At 48.1% G+C, this 24,220-nt stretch overlaps 1 protein-coding gene across 1 annotated transcript in view; it reads right to left on the bottom strand.

Moving 5' to 3' along the window:
- Positions 1 to 4,873: 4,873 nt before the first annotated feature.
- Positions 4,874 to 24,220, bottom strand: part of LOC140128407 (asialoglycoprotein receptor 1-like) — a 40,511-nt gene continuing 21,164 nt past the window's right edge. The window contains exons 6-9 of the mRNA XM_072150109.1: positions 21,862 to 21,936; positions 21,504 to 21,664; positions 14,088 to 14,194; positions 4,874 to 5,037 (exon numbers count right to left, since the gene is read on the bottom strand). Coding sequence (XP_072006210.1) covers positions 4,893 to 5,037; positions 14,088 to 14,194; positions 21,504 to 21,664; positions 21,862 to 21,936 — 488 coding nt within the window. The 3' untranslated portion in view covers positions 4,874 to 4,892. The remainder of the gene's footprint in view (positions 5,038 to 14,087; positions 14,195 to 21,503; positions 21,665 to 21,861; positions 21,937 to 24,220) is intronic.

Here is a 24,220-nt window from a genome sequence, read left to right as displayed (position 1 = left end):
ACATAGTACACACCCCCTGCACATAGTACACACCCCCTGCACATAGTACACACCCCCTGCACATAGTACACACCCCCTGCACATAGTACACCCCCTGCACATAGTACACCCACTGCACATAGTACACCCACTGCACATAGTACACCCCCTGCACATAGTACATCCCCCTGCACATAGTACACACCCCCTGCACATAGTACACACCCCCTGCACATAGTACACACCCCCTGCACATAGTACACCCCCCCTGCACATAGTACACCCCCCTGCACATAGTACACCCCCCTGCACATAGTACACCCCCTGCACATAGTACACACCCCCTGCACATAGTACACCCCTTGCACATAGTACACCCCCCTGCACATAGTACACACCCCCTGCACATAGTACATTCCCCTGCACATAGTACACCCCCCTGCACATAGTACACCCCCTGCACATAGTACACACCCCCTGCACATAGTACACCCCTTGCACATAGTACACCCCTCGCACATAGTACACCCCTCCCTGCACATAGTACACACCCCCTGCACATAGTACACACCCTGCACATAGTACACACCCCCTGCACATTGTACACCCCCTGCACATAGTACACACCCTGCACATAGTACACACCCCCTGCACATAGTAAATCCCCCTGCACATAGTACACACCCCCTGCACATAGTACACACCCCCTGCACATAGTAAATCCCCCTGCACATAGTACATCCCCCTGCACATAGTACACACCCTGCACATAGTACACACCCCCTGCACATAGTACACCCCCTGCACATTGTACACCCCCTGCACATAGTACACACCCCCTGCACATAGTACACACCCTGCACATAGTACACCCCCCTGCACATAGTACACCCCCCTGCACATAGTACACCCCCTACACATAGTACACCCCCTGCACATAGTACACACCCCCTGCACATAGTACATCCCCCTGCACATAGTACACCCCCTGCACATAGTACGCACACCCCTGCATACAGTACATCCCCCTGCACATAGTACACCCCGCACATAGTACACACCTTCTGCACATAGTACACACCCCCTGCACATAGTACACACCCCCTGCACATAGTACACACCCCCTGCACATAGTACACCCCCTGCACATAGCACACCCTGCACATAGTACACCCCCTGCACATAGCACACCCTGCACATAGTACACCCCCTGCACATAACACACCCACCCTACATCACTGCTGATAAATGTGGGCCAGAGTTTTCCAGGACTCGTATCTTGATGGACCAGGTTTGTCGATGACTAAAGAATCAGTGCGATTATTTTATTTGTTTCACTTGGTCATAAAGATTTGTAGCAAAGCCATAATAAGGAATATTCTCCATCTATGGATCCCCAGATCAGCGGTGAAGCTGGAAATTCATCTTGTGATTGTTTTGCAGTTTTAGGATAATCTGCTGCCAGTTTCCTGATTTTCCTCTGGGTCAGCACCGGCGCCGCTTCCACTGCTGATATCATCTGCTGGTGCACAAGTATCTTCTCCTCTTCCTGTTGTTGTCTTCATTATTTTCTGCAGAAAGAAGGGGCATTTAGGGGCAGAAAAGAGAGTGGATGTCCATCGCTATTACCTCCACCCCTCTGTGGTCAACCTGATGGACAACCACAGACAACCATGGCCACAGGGAGGAGCTCTATCTCTGTATAGACGCTGGTCCACCTGATGGACAACCACAGACAACCGTGGCCACAGGGAGGAGCTCTACCTCTATATACACGCTGGTCCACCTGATGGACAACCACAGACAACCGTGGCCACAGTTAGAAGCTCTACCTCTGTATAGACGCTGGTCAACCTGATGGACAACCATGGCCACAGGAAGGAGCTGTACCTCTGTATAGATGCTGGTCCACATGATGGACAACCACAGACAACCATGGCCACAGGGAGAAGCTCTACCTCTGTATAGACGCTGGTCCACCTGATGGACAACCACAGACAACCATGGCCACAGGGAGAAGCTCTACCTCTGTATAGATGCTGGTCCACATGATGGACAACCACAGACAACCATGGCCACAGGGAGAAGCTCTACCTCTGTATAGACGCTGGTCCACCTGATGGACAACCACAGACAACCATGACCACAGGGAGAAGCTCTACCTCTGTATAGACTCAGGGAGAAGCTCTACCTCTGTATAGACTCTGGTCCACCTGATGGACAACCACAGACAACCATGGCCACAGGGAGAAGCTCTACCTCTGTATAGACGCTGGTCAACCTGATGGACAACCATGGCCACAGGAAGGAGCTCTACCTCTATATAGACGCTTCTCCACATGATGGACAACCACAGACAACCATGGCCACAGGGAGAAGCTCTACCTCTGTATAGACGCTGGTCAACCTGATGGACAACCATGGCCACAGGAAGGAGCTCTACCTCTATATAGACGCTTCTCCACCTGATGGACAACCACAGACAACCATGGGCACAGGGAGAAGATGTACCTCTTTATAGACGCTGGTCCACCTGATGGACAATCACAGACAACCATGGCCACAGGGAGGAGCTCTACCTCTGTATAGACGCTGGTCCACCTGATGGACAACCACAGACAACCATGGCCACAGGGAGGAGCTCTACCTCTATATACACGCTGGTCCACCTGATGGACAACCACAGACAACCATGGCCACAGGGAGAAGCTCTACCTCTATATAGACGCTTCTCCACATGATGGACAACCACAGACAACCATGGCCACAGGGAGGAGCTCTACCTCTGTATAGACGCTGGTCCACCTGATGGACAACCACAGACAACCATGGCCACAGGGAGGAGCTCTACCTCTGTATAGACGCTGGTCCACCTGATGGACAACCACAGACAACCATGGCCACAGGGAGGAGCTCTACCTCTGTATAGACCCTGGTCCACCTGATGGTGAACCACAAATAACCATGGCCACAGGGAGAAGATGTACCTCTTTATAGACGCTGGTCCACCTGATCGACAACCACAGACAACCATGGCCACAGGGAGAAGCTCTACCTCTGTATAGATGCTGGTCCACCTGATGGACAACCACAGACAACCATTAGCGCAGGGAGAAGCTCTACCTCTGTATAGACGCTGGTCCACCTGATGGACAACCACAGACAACCATGGCCACAGGGAGAAGCTCTACCTCTGTATAGACGCTGGTCCACTTGATGGACAACCACACACAACCATGGCCACAGGAAGGAGCTCTACCTCTGTATAGACGCTGGTCTACCTGATGGACAACCACAGACAACCATGGCCGAAGGGAGAAGCTCTACCTCTATATAGACCTTGGTCCACCTGATGGACAACCACAGACAACCATGGCAACAGGGAGGAGCTCTACCTCTGTATAGATGCTGGTCCACCTGATGGACAACCACAGACAACCATGGCCACAGGGAGGAGCTCTACCTCTGTATAGATGCTGGTCCACCTGATGGACAACCACAGACAACCATGGCCACAGGGAGGAGCTCTACCTCTGTATAGACGCTGGTCCACTTGATGGACAACCACACACAACCATGGCCACAGGAAGGAGCTCTACCTCTGTATAGACGCTGGTCTACCTGATGGACAACCACAGACAACCATGGCCGAAGGGAGAAGCTCTACCTCTATATAGACCTTGGTCCACCTGATGGACAACCACAGACAACCATGGCAACAGGGAGGAGCTCTACCTCTGTATAGATGCTGGTCCACCTGATGGACAACCACAGACAACCATGACCACAGGGAGAAGCTCTACCTCTGTATAGACGCTGGTCCACTTGATGGACAACCACACACAACCATGGCCACAGGAAGGAGCTCTACCTCTGTATAGACGCTGGTCTACCTGATGGACAACCACAGACAACCATGGCCGAAGGGAGAAGCTCTACCTCTATATAGACCTTGGTCCACCTGATGGACAACCACAGACAACCATGGCAACAGGGAGGAGCTCTACCTCTGTATAGATGCTGGTCCACCTGATGGACAACCACAGACAAGCATGGCCACAGGGAGGAGCTCTACCTCTGTATAGATGCTGGTCCACCTGATGGACAACCACAGACAACCATGGCCACAGGGAGGAGCTCTACCTCTGTATAGACGCTGGAAACTTGATGGACAACCACAGATAACCATGGCCACAGGGAGGAGCTCTACCTCTGTATAGACGCTGGTCCACATGATGGACAACCACAGACAACCGTGGCCACAGGGAGGAGCTCTACCTCTGTATAGACGCTGGTCCACCTGATGGACAACCACAAACAACCATGGACACAGGGAGGAGTTCTAACTCTGTATAGACGCTGGTCCACCTGATGGACAACCACAGACAACCATGGCCACAGGGAGGAGTTCTACCTCTGTATAGACGCTGGTCCACCTGATGGACAACCACAGACAACCATGGCCACAGGGAGGAGCTCTACCTCTGTATAGACGCTGGTCCACCTGATGGACAACCACAGATAAACATGGTCACAGGGAGAAGCTCTACCTCTGTATAGACGCTGGTCCACCTAATGGACAACCACAGACAACCATACCACATGGAGAAGCTCTACCTCTATATAGACGCTGGTCCACCTGATGGACAACCACACACAACCTTGACCACAGGGAGGAGCTCTACCTCTATATAGACGCTGGTCCACCTGATCCAAGACTTTTCTCTCATCATCCAAAATCATTTATTTTATTACATATAATCATCAAACTGTCCCCTCTATGTGTGGAGGCCGCTGTGCACGGCTCATGACATCATGTGATGGGGCGTCTACGTAGGGGATGACAATCTCAATGTATAAGTCTTCCACCTCCATGTCTGACGATGTCACCCACCAGATCCAACATGGAAGCTTTAGATTTCTTTCTCGCAGATGTATTGAAATTTTCTGGAGCAGTGGTCATCATTCCAGGCATCTCTATACCACAACAGCGCACAGTCCTCCCCTCCACCAAGACCATGGCCGTACCAGTTATCTGGCTGATCCTTAGCCCAAAATCTGGAAAAGAGAAGACAGGAAATGGTCAGAATGGACATGGAGATTGTGGTGGAACATAAACGTGGAACAAGACTCTCCCAGGTCCTGGCTCTTCCCCCTCAGTTAGGAGGACTTTGGATCCTGAACCTCTTGCTCATTTCCTGGTCTTGTTTTGTTTCCCAGTGAGCTTCACCCTTGGACTTTGTATATTAGTCATCCCTCACCACCCCATCCCTGCCACGTTATCACCCCATCCCTGCCACGTTATCACCCCATCCCTGCCACGTTATCACCCCATCCCTGCCACGTTATCACCCCATCCCTGCCACGTTATGAGGCCTCCAGCTCCTGTCCCTGAGCGTCTTATGGAGCAAGTTCCTTCTCAATGTCCTGTGCTTGGATTGTTAACAGACTCCCGGCGCCCATATTGTCTTTCCTCTGAGTCTTTACCTATAGGAGGTATTAGAGTATGACTGAAGACTCCAGGATCACGGAGGAAACCTGAAGGCACCAAGGAGGAGCGTAGAAGAAGACCAGATCTCCTCATGTCCATGTAATTACATCCACAGAATAAATCAGGACCCTCAGACACATAAGATTTGTGTAACGGCACATAGTACACCCCCTGCACATAGTACACCCCCTGCACATAGTACACCCCCTGCACATAGTACACCCCTTGCACATAGTACACCCCTTGCACATAGTACACCCCCTGCACATAATACACAGGACCCTGCACATAGTACACACCCCCTGCACATAGTACACCCCCCTGCACATAGTACACCCCCCCTGCACATAGTACACCCCCCCCTGCACGTAGTACACACCCCCTGCACATAGTACACCCCCTGCACATAGTACACACCCCCTGCACATAGTACACACCCCCTGCACATAGTACACTCCCCCCTGCACATAGTACACACCCCCTGCACATAGTACACGCCCCCTGCACATAGTACACGCCCCCTGCACATAGTACACGCCCCCTGCACATAGTACACACCCCCTGCACATAGTACACACCTCCTGCACATAGTACATCCCCCCTGCACATAGTACATCCCCCCTGCACATAGTACATCCCCCTGCACATAGTACATCCCCCTGCACATAGTACACACTGCACATAGTACATACCCCCTGCACATAGTACACACCCCTGCACATAGTACATCCCCCTGCTGTCAGGTTCGCTAGGGAGAATGCTGGTACTTCTGGTGGTGCCAGCAGCGTTCTCCGAACCCCGGCGCGTGTCCGTGCAAACTCCACCTCTCGTCCTGAGCAGCGGCTGCTAAGATCTCGCGCTGTCTAGGAGTGGCTGGGACTTTTTACCTCTGCTTGGTGCCTGTTGTTGCACCGTTAGGGGTTAATTCCCAGATGCTGTCCAGCTCCTATCAGGTTCTGGAGGTGGAGTTCTGGCTGCATAAATTGCAGCTTCACTGGTCACCTGTGCCAGTGTTTGAAATCTCTTCTCCACTTGCTTGCTGCACTAGGTTGTATTGCTCTGTATCTGTATTGTTGTTACCTCGGCTAGTTTTTTGTGACATTGACTCTTTGCCTACTGATTTTGCTATTGACGTACCCTCCCGTTGTGACTCCGGCTAGTTTACGATTCTTTTGTGTTTTATGTTTGTCAGTCTGTTTGTAATTCCCTTCCCACACTTATCCAGTGTATTCCGAGTCTTCAAGTAGTCGCCCCACGGTTTAGCGTGGGGGGGCAATAGGAAGGGACAGAGGCTGGGGCAAGCTCAGGGCACACACTCCCCTGTCTTTTGTGTACCCTATCCTAACAGAAACACTGGCCAATACATAGGTCTGCATCCTGTATCCGACCTGCTACATTCTCTCCTCCCATGGAGCCTTTGTCAGCTGTGGTCGTTCAGGTCCAGACCCTAACTCAGCTTGTTCAGGATCTAGCTTCCCGTCTCCAAATTCAGGAATCTATGCAGGTTCCACGGCAGACATCACCGCAGGACCCACTGCCACCCACGCCTGAACCTAAGGTTCCTCTTCCTGACGTGTTTTTTGGTGACCGTAAAAAAATTTTTTCATTTCGGGAGGGCTGTAAACTTTACTTTTCTTTACGCCCTCGTTCATCGGGCACAGAGATTCAAAGGGTGGGCGTGGTCATTTCCCTGTTGCGTGGGGATCCGCAAAATTGGGCTTTTTCACTCCCACCTGACTCTCCATCCCGTTCTTCTCTTGACGCTTTTTTTTCTGCTTTAGGCCAGATTTATGACGAACCTGACCGCCGAGCACTTGCAGTTTCCCACCTTAGATCTCTGTGTCAGGGAAAACGGACAGCAGAAGATTATTGTGCCCAGTTCAGACAGTATGTGACTGACTCGCAATGGAATGACTGCGCCCTAAAAGACCAATTTATGTCCGGACTGTCAGACCGAGTACAGGACTTAGTCTTAGCTTATGCCGAGCCTCAGACATTAGATGATGCTATGACTCTGGTCATCCGGGTTGATCGTCGCCTAAGATCCAGGCGATCACCTCGGGTGTCCTCTGACTGTCAGCCAGCGGCCAGTCTGTCTCCAGGTAGTCCAGAATGGGAATCCATGGAGCTGGATAGCATCTCTCCTGCACAGCGGAAGCAACATCGACTGAGACGTCATCTTTGTTTCTGCTGTGGAAGTCCTGATCATCAGATACACACCTGTTCCAGGAGGCAGCAGCAGGAAAACTTCCGCTCCTAAGCAGTAGTCGGGGGGACTGCTTAGGAGCTCAGGTACTCCCAGTTGTGTCTAGAATGTATTTACCTTGTACGGTTAAGTTTCAGTCTGTCTCCTGCACTGGTCGCGCCTTTTTGGATTCAGGCGCTGCATCTAATTTAATTGATTATAATTTTGTCTCTCAGTTTTCTGTGTCATTGATTCCATTGTCCACTCCTATCCAGATGTTGGGTGCGGATTTGACCCCTCTACAGGCAGGGTTGATTAAATTCCGAACCCCGCAGATAAAGCTTATGGTAGGAGCTATGCATGAAGAATGGTTCTTTCCTAGTTATGGAAAACTTGTCTGAAAATGTCATTCTTGGTCTACCCTGGCTCCGGATCCATAATCCGGTAATTAATTGGGAAACTCTGGAGCTGGTTCATTGGGGTCCTCACTGTAAGGATCACCTGACCAGAGTTTCATTATGTACAGTAGTGGCGGAAGATCAGAGTCTTCCAGGTTTTCTCTCTGATTACTCAGATGTCCCAAGTCCTTCCTCCTCACAGGGAGTATGATTGTAAAATTGACCTTCTTCCTGATGCTAGATTGCCAAAGGGTCGTATATATAACCTGTCAGTACCTGAACGGGAGTCACTGAAGAGTTATATTGATGAGAGTTTGGCAATCGGACATATCCGTCCCTCTGAGTCGCCCACTGGGGCCGGGATCGGATGGTGGTTTACGGCCGTGCATTGATTATCGAGAATTAAATAAGATAACGGTAAAAAACTCAGGTCCTCTCCCCTTGATCATGGATCTCATAAATCAGGTTTCTGGGGCCCATGTTTTCTCTAAATTAGATCTGAGGGGCTTATAACCTGATTCGGATCCGAGAAGGGGATGAGTGGAAGAGCGCAGTTAATACACCTTTGGGGCACTTTGAATACCTGGCTATGCCCTTTGGTTTGAGTAATGCCCCAGCGGTTTTTCAAGGGTTTATGAACTCCATCTTTCATGATTACCCGTGTGCTTATGGTGGTGTATCTGGACGATATCTTGATTTTCTCTCCTGATATAGTTTCTCACCAGCAACATCTCCGCCAAGTACTTACCAGGTTGCGCAAGAACCACCTCTTCGCTAAACTGGAAAAGTGTGTTTTCTGCGTCCAGAAGGTTTCCTTCTTAGGTTATGTTGTTACTCCCTCTGATGTTCAGATGGATCAGAGTAAGGTTCAGGCGCTCACGGACTGGGTTCGGCCTACCAATCTTAAGGCTCTACAACGTTTTTTAGGTTTCGCTAACTATTATCGGAACTTTATAAAAAACTTTTCCGTGATCGCCAAACCCCTCACGGATCTAACCCGTAAGGGTGCTGATCCGAACAATTGGTCCCCTACCGCTTGCTCTGCGTTTGGAACTTTAAAAGCGGCATTCTCGTCAGCCCCAGTTTTGGTTCAACCTGACCTCTCTCTACCGTTAGTTGTGGAGGTAGATGCCTCCGAGGTAGGAGTAGGTGCAGTGTTGTCTCAGGGGTCCTCCACTCTCACCAGACTCAGGCCCTGTGCATATTTCTCTAGAAAGTTTTCTTCTTGTGAGAGGAATTATGATATTGGTAATCGAGAGCTCCTTGCCATTAAGTGGGCATTTGAAGTCTGGCGACACTTTTTGGGAGGAGCTCTTCATCCGATAACTGTGCTCACGGATCATAAGAACTTAGCATATTTGGATACGGCTAAACGCTTGAACTCACGTCAGGCTAGGTGGGCCTTGTTTTTCTCTCGCTTCAATTTTGTGGTCACCTACCGACCTGGGTCAAAAAATGTGAAGGCTGATGCCTTGTCCCGTAGCTTCGGGACTCCTGAGCTTCCAGAGGCTGCTGACAGTAATATTTTGTCTCCAGGTGTTGTGCTGGCAGCTGTCTCCTCCCACCTCTCCTCTCAAATTTTAGCAGGACAAAGATCTGCACCTAAAGACCTTCCGGAAGGCAAATTATTTGTTCCTCTTGCTTGTCGTTTGAGAGTGTTGGAGGAGATGCATTGCTCGGTGTTGGCAGGTCATCCGGGAATGCGGAGCACCTTGGATCTCTTAAAGAGAAGTTACTGGTGGCCTCACATGACTAAAGATGTGCACGCATTTGTCCAAGCCTGTCAGGTCTGTGCGCGAGGAAAGACTCCCAGGAGACGTCCTGAGGGGCCTCTTCTTCCGCTTCCAGTTCCCACCAGGCATTGGTCTAAAGTGTCTATGGACTTTGTCACTGATCTGCCAGCGTCTCAAGGCTGTACAGTGGTTTGGGTGGTAGTGGACCGTTTCTCTAAAATGGGACACTTTGTTCCATTAAAAAAGTTACCTTCAGCTGAAGAATTAGCTGAATTGTTTATACAGAATATTGTACGCCTCCATGGTATACCAGATGATATTGTGTCAGATAGGGGCGTACAATTTGTTTCCAAATTTTGGCGAGCATTTTGTTCTAGACTGGAAGTTAATTTGTCGTTCTCGTCGGCGTTTCACCCTGAGTCTAATGGTCAGTCCGAGAGAATGAATCAGGAGATGAGTCAATATCTGCGACTCTTTGTCTCGGACAGTCAGGACCAGTGGGTGAAATTCCTTCCGTTGGCAGAATTTGCTATTAATAATCACTGTAGTTCGTCCACACAGGTATCTCCGTTTTTCTGCAATTATGGTTTTCATCCTCGTTTCTCTTTTTCATCTGTGCCTGTCTCTAACATTCCTCGGGCAGAAGCTATTACATCCAAGTTGCGCTCACTCTGGTCACAGGTTCGGGGGAATATTCAGAGGGCACAAAGTTCTATGGTCCAACAAACTGAAAGAAGACGCACCAACTCCGATACGTTTGTGGTGGGGGATAAAGTGTGGTTATCCACGAAAAACCTTAAATTGAAGGTCCCCTCTTTGAAGTTTGCGCCCAGGTTTGTGGGTCCATTTGTTGTTACTCATATTGTTAACCCGGTTTCCTTTAAGATTACACTTCCAGCAGGGTGGCGGGTCCATAACACCTTCCATAAGAGTCTTCTGAAGCGCTATGTTGAGCCTGTTTTGCCTCTTTCTGACCCTCCTTCTCCATCTATTGTGGAGGGGAATCTGGAATTTGAGGTGGAAAAAGTTGTGAATTCCAGATGGGTAGGTAACTCCCTGCAGTACCTGGTCCACTGGAAAGGTTTTGGTCCTGAGGATAGGTCTTGGGTTCCGGCTAGAGATGTTCATGCTCCACGGTTACTCAGGTTGTTTCATCAGACCTACCCTCAGAAGCCATCTTTAAGATCTAGGGGTCCGAAGGCCCCCCGTCAGGGGGGGGGGGGGTACTGTCAGGTTCGCTAGGGAGAATGCTGGGACTTCTGGTGGTGCCAGCAGCGTTCTCCGAACCCCGGCGCGTGTCCGTGCAAACTCCACCTCTCGTCCTGAGCAGCGGCTGCTAAGATCTCGCGCTGTCTAGGAGTGGCTGGGACTTTTTACCTCTGCTTGGTGCCTGTTGTTGCACCGTTAGGGGTTAATTCCCAGATGCTGTCCAGCTCCTATCAGGTTCTGGAGGTGGAGTTCTGGCTGCATAAATTGCAGCTTCACTTGTAACCTGAGCCAGTGTTTGAAATCTCTTTCTCCACTTGCTTGCTGCACTAGGTTGTATTGCTCTGTATCTCTATTGTTGTTACCTCGGCTAGCTTTTTGTGACATTGACTCTTTGCCTACTGACTTTGCTATTGACGTACCCTCCCGTTGTGACTCCGGCTAGTTTACGATTCTTTTATGTTTTATGTTTGTCAGTCTGTTTGTAATTCCCTTCCCACACTTATCCAGTGTATTCCGAGTCTTCAAGTAGTCGCCCCACGGTTTAGCGTGGGGGGGCTATAGGAAGGGACAGAGGCTGGGGCAAGCTCAGGGCACACTATCCCCTGTCTTTTGTGTACCCAATCCTAACACCTGCACATAGTACACACCCTGCACATAGTACACAGGACCCAGCACATAGTACACCCCCTGCACATAGTACACACCCCCTGCACATAGTACACACTGCACATAGTACATCCCCCTGCACATAGTACACCCCCCTGCACATAGTACACCCCCTGCACATAGTACACACCCCCTGCACATAGTACACCCTGCACATAGTACACACCCCCTGCACATAGTACACACTGCACATAGTACATCCCCCTGCACATAGTACACACCCCCTGCACATAGTACACACTGCACATAGTACATACCCCCTGCACATAGTACATCCCCCTGCACATAGTACATCCCCCTGCACATAGTACATCCCCCTGCACATAGTACACACCCCTGCACATAGTACATCCCCCTGCACATAGTACACAGGACCCTGCACATAGTACACCCCCTGCACATAGTACATCCCCCTGCACATAGTACACACCCCCTGCACATAGTACACACTGCACATAGTACACACTGCACATAGTACACACCCCTGCACATAGTACACACCCCTGCACATAGTACACACCCCTGCACATAGTACATCCCCCTGCACATAGTACACACCCTGCACATAGTACACAGGACCCAGCACATAGTACATCCCCCTGCACATAGTACACACCCTGCACATAGTACACAGGACCCAGCACATAGTACACCCCCTGCACATAGTACACACCCCCTGCACATAGTACACACTGCACATAGTACATCCCCCTGCACATAGTACACCCCCCTGCACATAGTACACCCCCTGCACATAGTACACACCCCCTGCACATAGTACACCCTGCACATAGTACACACCCCCTGCACATAGTACACACTGCACATAGTACATCCCCCTGCACATAGTACACACCCCCTGCACATAGTACACACTGCACATAGTACATACCCCCTGCACATAGTACATACCCCCTGCACATAGTACATCCCCCTGCACATAGTACATCCCCCTGCACATAGTACATCCCCCTGCACATAGTACACACCCCTGCACATAGTACATCCCCCTGCACATAGTACACAGGACCCTGCACATAGTACACCCCCTGCACATAGTACATCCCCCTGCACATAGTACACACCCCCTGCACATAGTACACACTGCACATAGTACACACTGCACATAGTACACACCCCTGCACATAGTACACACCCCTGCACATAGTACACACCCCTGCACATAGTACACACCCCTGCACATAGTACATCCCCCTGCACATAGTACACACCCTGCACATAGTACACAGGACCCAGCACATAGTACATCCCCCTGCACATAGTACACCCCCTGCACATAGTACACAGGACCCAGCACATAGTACATCCCCCTGCACATAGTACACACTGCACATAGTGTACACACTGCACATAGTACACACCCCCTGCACATAGTGCATCCCCTGCACATAGTACACACTGCACAAAGTACACCCCCCCTGCACAAAGTACATCCCCCCTGCACATAGTACACCGCCTGCACATAGTACATACCCCCTGCACATAGTACACCGCCTGCACATAGTACACACCCCCTGCCCACATTACACAGGACACTGCACATAGTACACACCCCCGGCACATAGTACACACCCCCTGCACACATTACACAGGACACTGCACATAGTACACACCCCCGGCACATAGTACACCCCCGGCACATAGTACACACCCCCTGCCCACATTACACAGGACACTGCACATAGTGCACACCCCCGCCACAAAGTACACACCCCCTGCACACATTACACAGGACACTGCACATAGTACACCCCCCCCTGCACATAGTACACCGGACCCTGCACTTAGTACACACCCCCTGCACTTAGTACACACACCCTGAACATATTACACACCCCCTGCACATAGTACACACCCCCTGCACATAGTACACACCCCCTACACATAGCACACCCCCTGCACATAGTACACACCCCCTGCACATAGTACACCCCCCTGCACATAGTACACACCCCCTGCACATAGTACACTCCCTGCACATAGTACACTCCCTGCACATAGTACACTCCCTGCACATAGTACACACCCCCTGCACATAGTACACACCCCCTGCACATAGTACACCCCCCCTGCACATAGTACACCCCCCCTGCACATAGTACACCCCCCCCTGCACATAGTACACCCCCCCTGCACATAGTACACACCCCCTGCACATAGTACACACCCCCTGCACATAGTACACACCCCCTGCACATAGTACACCCCCTGCACATAGTACACCCCCCTGCACATAGTACACACCCCCTGCACATAGTACACACATAGTACACCCCCCTGCACATAGTACACACCCCCTGCACATAGTATACACATATTACACACCCCCTGCACATAGTATACACATAGTACACCTCCCCTGCACTTAGATTTGCACCTACAATGATATCAGCAGCAGAACTCACTTGGGTGTAGACTCATAGGACGTCCCATCCACCCACTTCCACTGTCCATCCACATCCGTCAGTCCGATCCAGGTGTGAAGTCCAGCTGTAATTTGCTTCATCTTCTCCTACAACAGCAAGAACCAAACAATAACGCGCCCGATTTCTGTATTTAAAGGGGTTTCTCCCACAAAAGAAAATTCTGACATTTCCATCCCCAGTGATGTCACACAATAAAGATCAGGACTTGGGGACAGTGAAACTGACGCTGTGGAGCCTAAACCCCTTTTACCCCTTTTACCCTTCCAAGAACGACACAAGACTCTGAAATAGGTGGAAGAAAAAAGGCCACAGAAAAAATGGAGGGGTCCTCGAAGGCTTTCCATGAGCATTACTCCCCAGGTCTCCACTTGCCCACGGTCGTTGATCACCAAACCTGCGGGCACCCCAATTGGAGACCTAAAACCCATCCTGGGGTCCTTGCGTACATGAATATATCCAACCTGCTGGGTGCTTATCCCGGCTCACCTGCACCCTTACATTCCTAAGAACTGGAATCCCAATTCCTAGTTCGCTACTTTAAACGCCTCAGAGAGCCCCTCCGAGAGCCCCTCCTACCCTGCCGCTGCGACAAAGAATTATAATACAGCAAACAACACTTAACCCTAATCCACCTCCATTACTAATGACAAATTCCCACTCAATGTTACATCCCCTTTCCTTATTATATACTCGATACATATATCCTCGAGTATAAGCCTAGTTTTTCAGCACAAAATTTGTTCTCAAAAACCCTAACTCGGCTTATACTTGAGTCAAGAAAAAAAATAGTCAAAACTCACCTTTCTGACGTCACCTGTAGGTCCTATGCTTGATTCGATGCTCCGGTGTCTCCGCGGGTCCTTCGGTTCCTCTTCGGGTTTCTCCGCTCCTCTTCGGAAGAATCCGAAGAGGATCGAAGGACCCGAGGCAGCGCCAGAGGCTGGCAGGCTGTACACTACAGGGTCTGGTAGGCTATACACTACAGGGGTCTTGCTGGCTATATACTGAGAGGCTGTGACCAATGCATTTCCCACCCTCGGCTTATACTCGAGTCAATAGGTTTTCCCAGTTTTTTGTGTTGAAATTAGGGGTCTCGGCTTATACTCGGGTCGGCTTGTACTCACCTGCTGTAGCATAAACAAACCCCCTACCATCTAAACTCTGTGACACCTACACTACTATACCGCTAGTTCACTACCCTTGTCATGTGCTGATTGCAGTACACTACGTTCCCCTTCATCGCATGCTTTATTTACCCGTTAGTTACAATGTTACTAAGCGTTATTGCTGTTTAAGCTCCTATCACTGATTCCAGAGTGTGGGCGGGGATTCTCTCAGCAGACACTTCATGATCCCTCTGTGCTGTAAGATGTGCTTAGATTATCAGGGTCCAGGGTTTATCTACACTATCATTTACCTTCTAAACATTCACTAGTATCTGACAGAGAGAAAGACATAAAAATAGATCAGAGATGATGAGATCCATGAGATGCATATTACACACAATAGGGCTCATTTACTAAGGGTCCGAATGTCACATTTTCGTTGGGATTCCCGAATATTTCCGGCTTGCACACGACAGAAATCAGGTCGGACGACCCAACGGAATCGGAAAAACCGCGGAATTTAAAAAAAAACGAATTGTGTCGCAAGATCAGCACTCACATGCACCGGGAAGAAGAAGGTGAACTCCGGCGGACCTCGGCGCAGCAGCGACATAAGCAGGAACTCAGACGCACGATGTTAGTGAATCACGCCAGACCCGAATCCTCGTCGGACAACGCACCGCAGGATCGTGACAGGAGCGGGTAAGTAAATGTGCCCCATTGACACTCTCCAGCTCTGCTATATGCCTCCCTCCCCTGAATAAGGACTTCATCTGTCTGTAGCTTGTAGATTTACTCTCCTCAGGCTGTGTGCCTTATGTGCAGGAGGCTTTTCCAGATGCAGTTTTGGAAGCCATATGCAGGTGCTGATCATAAGGGATGAGGACTTATCATTAGGAAGTGGCTCCTCCTGTTTTTAATCCACTCCTGGTTTGGGAATCAAAAACTGCATCCACAAAATGGAACGTGTGGACGCAAATTTGTGTCTCATAAAGAATAGTGCTGCTGCACCAGAAAAGGGTCACGTGAGTTGGGTCACACGTGGTGTTCTGGGGGCACTCACGCTCGGTGTTCGGTGAACAGTGGTATTAAGAAGACATGGAAATCACATTGCTTTTTATAAACACAAATGTTAACAGCAATATCTAGCCACGTCTCCTCCATATCTACTGTTCTTATAGTAATCTACTCCACCAACCACTGCTCCTCCATATCTACTGATCTTATAGTAATCTACTCCACCAACCACTGCTCCTCCATATCTACTGATCTTATAGTAATCTACTCCACCAACCACTGCTCCTCCATATCTACTGATCTTATAGTAATCTACGCCACCAACCACTGCTCCTCCATATCTACTGATCTTATAGTAATCTACTCCACCAACCACTGCTCCTCCATATCTACTGATCTTATAGTAATCTACTCCACCAACCACTGCTCCTCCATATCTACTGATCTTATAGTAATCTTCTCCAGCAACCACTGCTCCTCCATATCTACTGATCTTATAGTAATCTACTCCACCAACCACTGCTCCTCCATATCTACTGATCTTATAGTAATCTACTCCACCAACCACTACTCCTCCATATCTACTGATCTTATAGTAATCTACTCCACCAGCCACTGCTCCTCCATATCTACTGATCTTATAGTAATCTACTCCACCAACCACTGCTCCTCCATATCTACTGATCTTATAGTAATCTACTCCACCAACCACTGCTCCTCCATATCTACTGATCTTATAGTAATCTACTCCACCAACCACTGCTCCTCCATATCTACTGATCTTATAGTAATCTACTCCACCAACCACTGCTCCTCCATATCTACTGATCTTATAGTAATCTACTCCAACCACTGCTCCTCCATATCTACTGATCTTATAGTAATCTACTCCACCAACCACTGCTCCTCCATATCTACTGATCTTATAGTAATCTTCTCCACCAACCACTGCTCCTCCATATCTACTGATCTTATAGTAATCTACTCCACCAACCACTGCTCCTCCATATCTACTGATCTTATAGTAATCTACTCCACCAACCACTGCTCCTCCATATCTACTGATCTTATAGTAATCTACTCCACCAACCACTGCTCCTCCATATCTACTGATCTTATAGTAATCTACTCCACCAACCACTGCTCCTACATATCTACTGATCTTATAGTAATCTACGCCACCAACCACTGCTCCTCCATATCTACTGATCTTATAGTAATCTACTCCAACCACTGCTCCTCCATATCTACTGATCTTATAGTAATCTACTCCACCAACCACTGCTCCTCCATATCTACTGATCTTATAGTAATCTACTCCACCAACCACTGCTCCTCCATATCTACTGATCTTATAGTAATCTACGCCACCAACCACTGCTCCTCCATATCTACTGATCTTATAGTAATCTACTCCACCAACCACTGCTCCTCCATATCTACTGATCTTATAGTAATCTACTCCACCAGCCACTGCTCCTCCATATCTACTGATCTTATAGTAATCTACTCCACCAGCCACTGCTCCTCCATATCTACTGATCTTATAGTAATCTACTCCACCAGCCACTGCTCCTCCATATCTACTGATCTTATAGTAATCTACTCCACCAACCACTGCTCCTCCATATCTACTGATCTTATAGTAATCTACTCCACCATCCACTGCTCCTCCATATCTACTGATCTTATAGTAATCTACTCCACCAACCACTGCTCCTCCATATCTACTGATCTTATAGTAATCTACTCCACCAACCACTGCTCCTCTGTATCTACTGATCTTATAGTAATCTACTGCACCAACCACCGCTCCTCCATATCTACTGATCTTATAGTAATCTACTCCACCAACCACTGCTCCTCCATATCTACTGATCTTATAGTAATCTACTCCACCAACCACTGCTCCTCCATATCTACTGATCTTATAGTAATCTACTCCACCAACCACTGCTCCTCCATATCTACTGATCTTATAGTAATCTACTCCACCAACCACTGCTCCTACATATCTACTGATCTTATAGTAATCTACTCCACCAACCACTGCTCCTCCATATCTACTGATCTTATAGTAATCTACTCCACCAGCCACTGCTCCTCCATATCTACTGATCTTATAGTAATCTACTCCAACCACTGCTCCTCCATATCTACTGATCTTATAGTAATCTACTCCACCAACCACTGCTCCTCCATATCTACTGATCTTATAGTAATCTACTCCACCAACCACTGCTCCTCCATATCTACTGATCTTATAGTAATCTACGCCACCAACCACTGCTCCTCCATATCTACTGATCTTATAGTAATCTACTCCACCAACCACTGCTCCTCCATATCTACTGATCTTATAGTAATCTACTCCACCAGCCACTGCTCCTCCATATCTACTGATCTTATAGTAATCTACTCCACCAGCCACTGCTCCTCCATATCTACTGATCTTATAGTAATCTACTCCACCATCCACTGCTCCTCCATATCTACTGATCTTATAGTAATCTACTCCACCATCCACTGCTCCTCCATATCTACTGATCTTATAGTAATCTACTCCACCAACCACTGCTCCACCATATCTACTGATCTTATAGTAATCTACTCCACCAGCCACTGCTCCTCCATATCTACTGATCTTACAGTAATCTACTCTACCACCCACTGCTCCTCCATATCTACTGATCTTATAGTAATCTACCCCACCAACCACTGCTCCTCCATATCTACTGATCTTATAGTAATCTACCCCACCATCCACTGCTCCTCCATATCTACTGATCTTATAGTAATCTACCCCACCATCCACTGCTCCTCCATATCTACTGATCTTACAGTAATCTACTCCACCACCCACTGCTCCTCCATATCTACTGATCTTATAGTAATCTACCCCACCAACCACTGCTCCTCCATATCTACTGATCTTATAGTAATCTACCCCACCAACCACTGCTCCTCCATATCTACTGATCTTATAGTAATCTACTCCACCAACCACTGCTCCTCCATATCTACTGATCTTATAGTAATCTACTGCACCAACCACTGCTCCTCCATATCTACTGATCTTATAGTAATCTACTCCACCATCCACTGCACCTCCATATCTACTGATCTTATAGTAATCTACTCCACCAACCACTGCTCCTCCATATCTACTGATCTTATAGTAATCTACTCCACCAACCACTGCGCCTCCATATCTACTGATCCTATAGTAATCTACTCCACCAACCACTGCTCCTCCATATCTACTGATCCTATAGTAATCTACTCCACCAACCACTGCTCCTCCATATCTACTGATCTTATAGTAATCTACTCCACCAACCACTGCTCCTCCATATCTACTGATCTTATAGTAATCTACTCCACCAACCACTGCTCCTCCATATCTACTGATCTTATAGTAATCTACTCCACCAACCACTGCTCCTCCATATCTACTGATCTTATAGTAATCTACTCCACCAACCACTGCTCCTCCATATCTACTGATCTTATAGTAATCTACTCCACCAACCACTGCTCCTCCATATCTACTGATCCTATAGTAATCTACTCCACCAACCACTGCTCCTCCATATCTACTGATCCTATAGTAATCTACTCCACCAACCACTGCTCCTCCATATCTACTGATCTTATAGTAATCTACTCCACCAACCACTGCTCCTCCATATCTACTGATCTTATAGTAATCTACTCCACCAACCACTGCTCCTCCATATCTACTGATCTTATAGTAATCTACTCCACCAACCACTGCTCCTCCATATCTACTGATCTTATAGTAATCTACTCCACCACCCACTGCTCCTCCATATCTACTGATCTTATAGAAATCTACTCCACCAACCACTGCTCCTCCATATCTACTGATCTTATAGTAATCTACTCCACCAACCACTGCTCCTCCATATCTACTGATCTTATAGTAATCTACTCCACCATCCACTGCTCCTCCATATCTACTGATCTTATAGTAATCTACTCCACCAGCCACTGCTCCTCCATATCTACTGATCTTATAGTAATCTACTCCACCAACCACTGCTCCTCCATATCTACTGATCTTATAGTAATCTACTCCACCAGCCACTGCTCCTCCATATCTACTGATCTTATAGTAATCTACACCAGCCACTGCTCCTCCATATCTACTGATCTTATAGTAATCTACTCCACCAACCACTGCTCCTCCATATCTACTGATCTTATAGTAATCTACTCCACCAACCACTGCTCCTCCATATCTACTGATCTTATAGTAATCTATTCCACCAACCACTGCTCCTCCATATCTACTGATCTTATAGTAATCTATTCCACCAACCACTGCTCCTCCATATCTACTGATCTTATAGTAATCTACTCCACCAACCACTGCTCCTCCATATCTACTGATCTTATAGTAATCTACTCCACCAACCACTGCTCCTCCATATCTACTGATCTTATAGTAATCTACTCCACCAACCACTGCTCCTCCATGTCTACTGATCTTATAGTAATCTACGCCACCAACCACTGCTCCTCCATATCTACTGATCTTATAGTAATCTACTGCACCAACCACTGCTCCTCCATATCTACTGATCTTATAGTAATCTACTCCACCAACCACTGCTCCTCCATATCTACTGATCTTATAGTAATCTACTCCACCATCCACTGCTCCTCCATATCTACTGTTCTTATAGTAATCTACGCCACCAACCACTGCTCCTCCATATCTACTGATCTTATAGTAATCTACTCCAACCACTGCTCCTCCATATCTACTGATCTTATAGTAATCTACTCCACCAACCACTGCTCCTCCATATCTACTGATCTTATAGTAATCTACTCCACCAACCACATCTCCTCCATATCTACTGTTCTTATAGTAATCTACTCCACCAACCACTGCTCCTCCATATCTACTGTTCTTATAGTAATCTACTCCACCAACCACTGCTCCTCCATATCTACTGATCTTATAGTAATCTACTCCACCAACCACTGCTCCTCCATATCTACTGATCCTATAGTAATCTACACCAACCACTGCTCCTCCATATCTACTGATTTTATAGTAATCTACTCCACCAGCCACTGCTCCTCCATATCTACTGATCTTATAGTAATCTACTCCACCAACCACTGCTCCTCCATATCTACTGATCTTATAGTAATCTACTCCACCAACCACTGCTCCTCCATATCTACTGATCTTATAGTAATCTACTCCACCATCCACGGTTCCGCTCGGTCCTACCTGCTCTTCTTGACTGTTGATCACCACCAGATGGGCCTCCTGATCCTCGCAGTGTTTCTTGGCGTGTGACCAGGATCTGAGTTGACTGGTGACGTAGTAGCAGCTCAGTGCAAAGTGTTTCCATCCGGTCTTACAGCGAGGATCCTGGATATCCGCACTTCCTGGGATATTTCATATGATCCGGTAATTAGTGTTTGATTTCACCTACATCATATTATCACATCCTATAGAAAGGCGGAGCCTGTGATGTCACTCGTAGATCCAGATATCAGGGTAATTATTACATAAGGAGGGAGGTAGTAACAGAAGTAACTGGTCTGATAGGAGGAGTAAGAGACATGAGAGGGAAGATACTCACTGTTATTCTGCACCAGATCAGAGAGATGACCCACAGCCCAGAGGACCCTCTGTATATCACTCTCCAGAGAACTCACTGTGTACAAGAGAAGGTAAGTACCAGACACTGATCATATATCACACATGTAATACACCCCCTCCCCCGTGTAATATCACACATGTAATACACCCCTCCCCCCATGTAATATCACACATGTAATACACCCCTCCCCCCATGTAATATCACACATGTAATACACCCCCCTCCCCCCATGTAATATCACACATGTAATACACCCCCCTCCCCCCATGAAATATCACACATGTAATACACCCCCTCCCCCATGTAATATCACACATGTAATACACCCCCTCCCCCCATGTAATATCACACATGTAATACACCCCTCCCCTCATGTAATATCACACATGTAATACACCCCCTCCCCCCATGTAATATCACACATGTAATACACCCCTCCCCCCATGTAATATCACACATGTAATACACCCCCTCCTCCCATGTAATATCACACATGTAATACACCCCCCTCCCCCCATGTAACATCACACATGTAATACACCCCCTCCCCCCATGTAATATCACACATGTAATACACCCCCTCCCCCCATGTAATATCACACATGTAATACACCCCCTCCCCCATGTAATATCACACATGTAATACACCCCTCCCCCCCCATGTAATATCACACATGTAATACACCCCCCTCCCCCCATGTAATATCACACATGTAATACACCCCCCTACCCCCATGTAATATCACACATGTAATACACCCCTCCCCCATGTAATATCACACATGTAATACACCCCCTCCCCCATGTAATATCACACATGTAATACACCCCCTCCCCCCATGTAATATCACACATGTAATACACCCCTCCCCCATGTAATATCACACATGTAATACACCCCTCCCCCCCATGTAATATCACACATGTAATACACCCCCCTCCCCCCATGTAATATCACACATGTAATACACCCCTCCCACCATGTAATATCACACATGTAATACACCCCTCTCCCCATGTAATATCACAAATGTAATACACCCCCTCCCCCCATGTAATATCACACATGTAATACACCCCACCCCCCATGTAATATCACACATGTAATACACCCCCCTCCCCCCATGTAATATCACACATGTAATACACCCCTCCCCCATGTAATATCACACATGTAATACACCCCCTCCCCCCATGTAATATCACACATGTAATACACCCCCCTCCCCCCATGTAATATCACACATGTAATACACCCTCTCCCCCCATGTAATATCACACATGTAATACACCCCCTCCCCCCATGTAATATCACACATGTAATACACCCCCCTCCCCCCATGTAATATCACACATGTAATGCACCCCTCCCCCATGTAATATCACACATGTAATACACCCCACCCCCCATGTAATATCACACATGTAATACACCCCCTCCCCCCATGTAATATCACACATGTAATACACCCCCTCCCCCATGTAGTATCACACATGTAATACACCCCTCCCCCATGTAATATCACACATGTAATGCACCCCTCCCCCATGTAATATCACACATGTAATACACCCCCTCCCCCCATGTAATATCACACATGTAATACACCCCCTCCCCCATGTAATATCACACATGTAATACACCCCTCCCCCATGTAATATCACACATGTAATACAACCCTCCCCCCATGTAATATCACACATGTAATACACCCCTCCCTCCCCCATGTAATATCACACATGTAATACACCCCTCCCCCATGTAATATCACACATGTAATACACCCCCCTCCCCCATGTAATATCACACATGTAATACACCCCCTCCCCCATGTAATATCACACATGTAATACACCCCTCCCCCCATTTAATATCACACATGTAATACCCCCCTCCCCCCATGTAATGTCACACATGTAATACACTCCTCCCCCCATGTAATATCACACATGTAATACACCCCTCCCCCATGTAATATCACACATGTAATACACCCCTCCCCCCATGTAATATCACACATGTAATACACCCCCTCCCCCCATGTAATATCACACATGTAATACACCCCCTCCCCCCATGTAATATCACACATGTAATACACCCTCTCCCCCCATGTAATATCACACATGTAATACACCTCCCTCCCCCCCATGTAATATCACACATGTAATACACCCCTCCGCCATGTAATATCACACATGTAATACACCCCCTCCCCCCATGTAATATCACACAAGTAATACACCCCTCCCCCATGTAATATCACACATGTAATACACCTCCTCCCCCCATGTAATATCACACATGTAATACACCCCTCCCCCCATGTAATATCAC

This window comes from Engystomops pustulosus, chromosome 4, assembly GCF_040894005.1.
Source record: "Engystomops pustulosus chromosome 4, aEngPut4.maternal, whole genome shotgun sequence".
NCBI classification, from domain to species: Eukaryota; Metazoa; Chordata; class Amphibia; order Anura; family Leptodactylidae; genus Engystomops; species Engystomops pustulosus.
This window is presented reverse-complemented; position numbering and strand designations above follow the sequence as displayed.